General features: G+C 54.7%; 1 protein-coding gene across 1 annotated transcript in view; it reads right to left on the reverse strand.

The window, feature by feature from the left end:
• Nucleotides 1-544: 544 nt before the first annotated feature.
• The window catches only part of LOC126494003 (TSC22 domain family protein 4), an 8,299-nt gene continuing 921 nt past the window's right edge, over nucleotides 545-7,922 (reverse strand). Inside the window, exons 2-3 of the mRNA XM_050131160.1 lie at nucleotides 1,537-1,585; nucleotides 545-1,246 (exon numbers count right to left, since the gene is read on the reverse strand). Of these exons, the coding sequence (XP_049987117.1) occupies nucleotides 1,037-1,246; nucleotides 1,537-1,585 (259 nt within the window). The 3' untranslated portion in view covers nucleotides 545-1,036. The remainder of the gene's footprint in view (nucleotides 1,247-1,536; nucleotides 1,586-7,922) is intronic.

Genomic DNA, 7,922 nt, shown 5'->3' on the forward strand with positions numbered 1-7,922 from the left:
AGTCCTTCTCCTTGACTGCCTCCATCTGACTGGGATAGAAGCCCAGGCGGTCCGGGAGGAGCCTGCTCACCCACTGGGCTGAGTTCTCATCCAGCCAGGGGTGGGGTGGAAGCCAAGGCGGCCTGCCAGGCCTGGCAAGGGCACCATGTGCCCAAAGAGCCTGGCCCACACCCAGCCTTAAGACAAGGGGCCCATTCAAGGTTCCCTGCCCTGCCTCCAAGCAGCTACCCGGATCCAGCCCACAAGAGGGGACACACTGGGAAGCTGGGGGTGGATCCTCACACACACCAAAGACTTCATTGTTATCCCCCCCCCCTCACACCGCCAACCACCAGCACGTGGGTAGACACCGCCCCCTACCTCTTTCCTTAGGCCAGCCTGCCAGGCCTTTCCAGGGGCCAGGATCATTCCTGCATTTTCAGCCACCTTCTCCAGTGTGGACCTGGGATCTTCAGGGACACTGTGTGTGTGTGTGTGTGTCTGTGTGTGTGTGTGTCTGTGTATTAGGGGGTCTGGACACAGCAATACCACACCAACCTCCATATTCAAGTTTCTTCAGATTTTTTTAATTATAATTATTATTTTAATAACAACCTGAATCCCAAAAGTTGAAGATACTGTCCATACACCCTCCCCTAGGCAGAGGAGAGGGGGCGCTTGGAGGGGACAGGGTAGGGTGGAGGGGGAGAACCTGCCAGGGAACCTCCAGATCTTTCCAGGCCATCTACTGCTGGGGGAGGGAGTCCCCAGAACACTGATACCTAGGGAAAAAGGTGGGACTGGGTTCTTTCATGGATGAGGGGCTCCCAACAAGCACCCCCATCCTGGGCCGTCCCCTCTTCCTAAAAGGCCTGGGGACTCTGGGGAGGACCAGGTGGGACGGGACAGGCCAATATTGAGCCTTCCACTCCCATCCCTGGGCGTTGGGGTTGGGTGTGGGCATTTAAAGCTACATCGGAAAAGGGGGCAGGCAGCTGGCACAAGGCCCAGCAGCCAGTGGCAGCCCCCCAAAGGCACATTGTAAGGGAAAGGAGGCTCAGATGGAAGGCCCGTTAGGTGCAGAGGGCCCGAGCCGTGGAAGTCCCGAGGATGGCAGCTGGGCCAGCTGCTCCGGGCTGGCCAGGGCACGCAGCAATCCATTCTCTTGCTCCAGGGCAGCATTGCGTTCTGCCAGGTCTCGGATCTGTTCCTTCAGTACCTCCACCTCTTCGCGCACGGCAAACATGAGGTGGGACTTCACCAAGTCCTGGACCCCGGGGACAAACAGACCTCATCAGGCCTCCCAAGCCACCTCCAACTGCGTCTCCTACCCAGGTACCTCGACGGAGTAGTTATGAGATACCCAGTCCCCTTCCCCCAATGGAGGGGACAGAGGATAAAGGAGGACAGGGACAGCACGGGGGTCAGAGGACGAGGGACAGGACTCAGGCAGGGATGGAGGGTGACAACAGGAGTTTGTATTCCTGGGTAAGGGGAGCAGGGAGATGGACGAGGGGCTGCCCAAGGGGCTCCTGGGTCCCAAACATCTTTTCTTACCATGGCTTGTTCAATCTTGTTGTCGATGCCAACCAGGCTTCCGGAACCACTGGAGAAGACACGGGGAGGTACAAGTTGAAGAGGAGGAGCCCCAAGTCAGCTCCGCTACTGCCTTCCAGGTGCTCCTTGCTCTAAAGGCCCAGCCTACACCCCACCCCGCGCCCTAGGTACCTGTGACAGTAGAGGATCAGAGGGAGGAGGCTTTTGTCCATCCCCCGGCGGGATGAAGGTCTCTGCCCAGATCCCCCCAGGCCCTGATGGGTAGGAGCTCCCAGTGCCCCTCGGATGGGGGACGACCCCCGTGGGGAGCATGGGGAAGACACACAGCCCCTTTTTCGGGGTGCCCCTGGCGCCATCCCCACTACTCGAGTCTCATACGATGATACCAAGGACTTCACGGAGACCCCAGACTGGGACATTCCTGAGGTAAGCATCAGCATCTACTCCCAACCCCAGGGCTGTGTCAGAGGGAATGCCTGGGGGGCTCAGAGCCCCCCTGGGCAGAGGAGCATCTGGTGGATGCCAGGCAGGCAGAGAGGAGTCAGCACCCACCAAGTGCTGGCCTCAGAGATATACACCCTGCCCTCCCCCTCAGGGCAAGGCGCAGCTGCTATTGGTTCCTCAGGGACACGGGGACCCCCTCCCTTGGCTCCACAGTGGGCGGGAATTCCCAGACACACATGGTCTGTGCCAGTGTCCCCTTCTCACCCTGGCACCGCTCCCAGACGAGAGGGGAAGGGGAGGTGAAGTCAGCTGGTGAGCCTTGGGTGGAGGAGGGGTTACGGGGCAAGAAGGCGGGCGTGGGGAGGGGCTTGAAGGTGAGAGCCTAGGAGACCTATCCCCTACCTATGCCTATGGGAGTGTGAAACCCCCACCTCAGCTTTCCCTCAGGGAGAGCAAATAGACAGGGGGTGGGGAAAACGTATTAATGAACACATCCCACCTAATCCAAAATACATACATCCTGGGTGGCTCTTGCAACCCGGGGCAGAGGAGCCCCCACTTCCTTCAGTGAAGGAAAAAATTAGGAATAGTTTCCATAGCGACAGAAAGCCCCTCCTCCAAGCCCCCTGCTAGGAAGCCTGTAAATCAAAAGCAGTCTGTATAGGATCTGAGACTTGGATGTGGAGGTTTTGGAATGGGTCAGGACTTAAGAAAAGGCAAAAGGAAAGGGGAAAAAAAAAGGCTGACACGGGACATTGGATAGAAGAGCAGAAACCTAAATCAGTAGTAAGGCCTGGCTGCAGTTCGGTCTGTGGCCACCAGAGGGCAACTCATGACTGGCTCAACCGCCCCAGGGCTCAGGCTCCTGACTGGCACCAGGTCAGAAAATCTGGTATCTAGTTCTCTCTCAAGCCCCTCTGGTCACCCAGGACTTTCGAGGGTCCCCTTGCTGCTCTGCTCCGGCCTCCAGTATCTCCTCTTTGACCACCAGAGACAGGGAGGCAGGCTCTTGTTTCAGTTACCTAAACCTCCCTTCTGCTTCCCCTGGGACGCAGGGGTCTCCAACCCTGCTCCCTCCCAGAACCAGGGTGCCACTTGGCTCCATTCATAGAGAGCTGGCTCTCTTGTAGTCCTTCTCACACTGGCTGTCAGGCCCCAACCTGCTTTCCTACCGGGGAATCTATACTAAGTCCAAGGTGACCCTTGCAGGAGGCCCTGCTATCAGAAAGGGAGCTGGGAATTTTCCATTTCCTGGCCAAGCTCTGAGTGCAGGAGGTGCTGACAGGTAGGACAACCATGGGGGTGACCAGGCTAGAAAGAGCTGAATAGCTGAACATTAGTGACTGGGGACACCTGGAGCCCCCAAAGGGACAGAGGACATGTGTAAGGATGGAGGGAGACGGACAGAGGGCTCATGGGTAAAGGCTCTGGCCACTACCCGACAACCCGAGCGCCATTCCCAGACCTACATGGTGGAAAGCAAGAACAAGTTGTTCTCTGATCTCCACAAGCCTGCCATATTGCACTTGGGCACACACGAGTGTGCAAGCATACAAAGTCATGAGTGTCTCTCTCTCTCTCTCTCTCACACACACACACACACACACACACACACACACAATGGAGGCAGGAGCGCCAACTCGCCAGTGTCAAATCTGTTCTGAAGCCACGCCGACCCACAGTACCTGGGAGGAGAGCGGGCTATAGAATTAAAAACCCGACACCCTTCCTCCGATAGAGCCGCCAAAGATGGACAGATGTACCAGAAGAGAGGTGTCAGCCCTGCTTGGCGGACACTCAGGCGGAGGTGCCAAGTTAAATCTTCTGCCCTTGCCAGAAATAAAGGAATAATACAACCAGCAACATTTGTTGGCCAACTGATGCCTATCTTGTGTTTGTCTAGCGCCGTTTTTGAGAGTACTTCCTCTATGCCTTTCTAGCCCTAAAGACTCGCCGGGATGAGGGCTCTGGCAAGGGCTACCCTGGACTTCTCGGGCAAGGCTGGGGGCAGGAAGGGGAAGCGCCACAAGTCGCTACACAACTTTGTGTGCATGAGAATGAGACAGCCCCTTCCAAGACACTTCATTGCCACTGCCCCCAAAACTGTCACAATTTCCAACGCAGGCCTGGCCGTGACTTCAAAGGGAAATGGCGCCCCCTGGGGGTTTTCTGGTGCACAGTGTAACTGAAGAAGGCTGTCTCTCCGGACCCTTGGGAAGAAGGCAGCTCTTGAGGCGAGTCTTTGCCTCTGAAGGTCAAGTGTTGGGGATATTCAGATTCTGGGGATATTGGCCAGTTTAGCTCCCCACGTATGTTCTGGGCGCATTCAGAGTCTGGGCCTGAGGCCAAAAGAGTGGTATCCAGCACTCCTGTCTACACCCTCTCCTAGATCCAATTTTGTGGTGCCTCTGGGGGTAGGCAGGGCAGCTCTGGCAGGGAGGGAGAGGGGCTGGCTGCCTGCCTCAGTTAGGGAGCTGCCCCTGCCTCTGTCTCAGCAAGAGGACATCCTAAGGACCGCTGCCACCGCCTGTTCTCTAGGGACACACACATTCCAACAAGAGACTGGGGTTGCAGAGCGAGACCCAGGTTCACTGACTGAGTGACCTTCTGTCGGCTAACAAAACCCTTTCCTCCCACCCCATTGTTTTCATCTGCAAAGTGGGGGTCATGAGACTGCTTTTAAATTCATGAGGTAAGCATGAGGAGGGCTCACCCAGATGGCTTAGCCGGTCAAGGTAATAGTTATCCACAGATAATAATGACCTGATTTGGACCCTCAGGATCTAGAGGGTGGGAGGGGAAAACAAACCGTTCTGACCTTTGACCTCTCTATCCACACAGTGTACATATACACACACATTCACAGATAAATATGTGAAAAAAGTTTAAGTTAGCGGGGACCAGGGTGATGGCTCTGTGGGTAAAATGCTGTGATAAAGACATAAGAACCCAAGTTTGAGGGCTGGAGAGAGGGCTCAGAGGTTAAGAGCACTGACTGCTCTTCCAGAGGTCCTGAGTTCCTGGGTCCAGAGGTCCCAGCAACCACATGGTGGCTCATAACCATCTGTAATGAGAACTGGTGCCCTCTTCTGGCCAGCAAACATACAGATAGAACACTATACATAATAAATAAATAAATCTTAAAAAAAAAGAACCCAAGTTTGAGCCCCAGAACTCAAGTTTAAAAAAAAAAAAAACAAGGGTAGTGACCCATGGTCATCATCTCAACTCTGGAGCGACAGAGAATCCTTAGGTCTCGCTAGTCAGCCACACAGGCTGATTCATTGGGACCCAGGCCAACAACACACACACACACACACACACACACACACACAGGCAGGCACGCACGCACGCACGCACGCACACAGTGCCTGAGGTATAATCATCAAAGCTGTTCTACGTGCACCCACACGTGCACACTCGCGTGCACACAAATGAGACACGAATGCACGTATGCAAAAGAGGAACACTGGAGAGGCCCGGTGGGGCAACACGCCTGTCATCTCGGTTCCTCAGGAGGCTAAGGGAAGAAGAGGACATTAAAAAGCTCAAGCCTGCCTGGGCAACTTAGTGAGACCCTGTCTAAAAGTTAAAAACCAAAACCCGAGGAAATTAAGGAGGGGTGGGGCTTTGGCATGGAGCTCAGTGGTTGTCTCTGCTCACACCTCCAGGACAACAAAAAAAAACAAAAGCAAAGCAAGATAAGAAACAAACGGACAACAAAAAGAAGCACTAGACCCAGAGGAAAACACCAGACAAAACAAAGGGGCTTTTCTGGGATTCATTTCCTACATGGCCTTGAACCATTAACAAGCCGGCTCACTCATTCACCCTAACTACTATCTCCCATCCAGTGTGGGATCACAGACCTTCCAAGCAGAAACAGTCTGAATTCACCAGCATCCTATTTTCCCATCCAGACAAAAGCACTGGGCAAGCACCCCAGCTCCTCAGTTTGCTACCCCAGTCCTTAACACCATTACCCATTTTCCCTTCCAAAGGGAAATGTCCTGCCACTTGGAACCCAGGAGACACACCGGACAGGTGAGGTGGGGTCTACCCGCCCCATTCCTAGGGGGTAGAGGATGGCCCAACCCAAACCCGCTGGCCCAGCAGGGTGAGGCATGAGGGGCTGGGTTGGGCCAAAGCCCCAGAGCCTTGAAGGCTGGGAGCAACCGGTCAGACTAGGGCGTGCAGAGGGGGTGGGACAGAGACTGGAGGAGGGGACCAGTCAAAAGAAAGTGTTACGGCCGCTTCAACAGGTAGAACCCTTTATGACAGAGAAAGTCAGAGGCTAAGCTGAGACAGGGGTAGAGGAGGGACATGGAGCTTTTTTGCCAGGGAACTTCCAAATGGGGGGGCAGCGGGTGGGAAGTGCTGAGAATGGCATCCCAGGGGGGCAGGTGACTCTCTGGCCCTGGCTGACCTCACACCTCACACATTCCTGAGCCAGCTGGAAGGCAGTTTAGGAGCTACCCTGCCCTGCCCTGCCCGGCCCAGCACCAAGGCCTTGTCCCCCAGCTTACCTATTCCTGGCCACCCCTTTCTCCTTCCCTGTACGTCCCAACTCTCTCACCAGGCCTCAGGCCTCTTTTCTTCCCTGGGCCTGGGTCTAACTCCAGAGTTGTAGCAGCACCGAGGGGGGAGGTGAGAAGCAACGACCTGCATCTACCATAGGTCTTCTGGAGACACCGGCTCATTTCGCACCAGTTTTCATTGCCTTTGCAACAGGGAAGTCCCTCCCTTCAAGGGACTCCCAACAGGAAGTCCCATCTCTCCTGGAGCTCCAATAAAATTGGAGGCTTGCTAGGTCTTCTCCCCTGCTCCTAGCTGTGATGACCGCAAATACTGGAAGCAAGAGCGGGCCCACCATGCCACCAGATGAAGCGTCCGCCCCTGACAAAGCCGGCAGAGCTGCTTTCTCTCTGCCTGCTCCTTTGCCGCTAGGCACTGGCGAGAGGCTGTGGATGTGGTAGGCAAGCTCCTCCTAGACCTCTTCCTCACATCCGCTGAGAGGACGGAGCTTGAGATCAATTCCTTCTTTCCTCCCTCCCTCCCTCCCTCCCCACCCACCGCCTTCTCTTTTTCTTTCTTCTTTTCCGTTTGTTTGCTTGGTTTTGGTTTTTCGGCTTCACATGTTCTAGGCTGGCCCTTAGGCTGGTTACACAGTTGAGGATGACCTTGCACTTCTGATCCTCCTGCCTCCCCCCCCCCCCCCCCCCCCAGTGCTGGGATCATAAAATGGGCACTATCAACCTAGTCAATGCAACCGCCTGGAATCTGGGGCTTCACACAGGCTAGGCCAGTTCTCCACCACGCAAGCTACTTCCCAGACCCCAGCATACAATTTGGTGTTGCTGTTCTGTTTTGTTTGCAGATGGTGAAGCAGCTCTGGAATTTACTATGTAGCCCAGGCTGGGTTTTGGTTTGTTTGTTTTCTCTGTGTAGCCCAGGCTGTCCTGGAACTCACTCTGTAGATCAGGCTGGTCTCAAACTCAGAGATTCCCCTAACAAGTTACTTCAATTAAAGGCATGCCCTACTACACCCTGCTCCAGGCTGGTTTTAACCCATGCTGATCCTCTTACCTGGGCTTCCCCAGTGCTGGGACTACAGGGTTGATGTACCACACTCAGTGTCTCCCACCATTTTTTTGAGACAGGGTCTCCTATATAAGCCCAGGTTGGCCTTGAAATCCCACTCCCCACTTCTGAATTCTAGATCACTGATGTGCACCAAGGGACCAACCACACTGGGCAGGCAAGGCTTCCTTGGAATTAGATATTCTGGGACCCTAATGTGGTCTGCATAGATTATAGGGATGTCATGTCACAGTCCTCAAGGACACTAAAGCATCCTTTTCCCCTTGGTGATGGGAGCAAAGCGAGATGCAAATGAGGAAGGTACCAATGAGGAAGGTACCAAATGCCTATTCAATATATAT

Source organism: Alexandromys fortis, unplaced genomic scaffold (genome assembly GCF_014885135.2).
Source record: "Alexandromys fortis isolate MF-2015 unplaced genomic scaffold, M_Fortis_MF-2015_v1.1 scaffold_370, whole genome shotgun sequence".
NCBI lineage: Eukaryota > Metazoa > Chordata > Mammalia > Rodentia > Cricetidae > Alexandromys > Alexandromys fortis.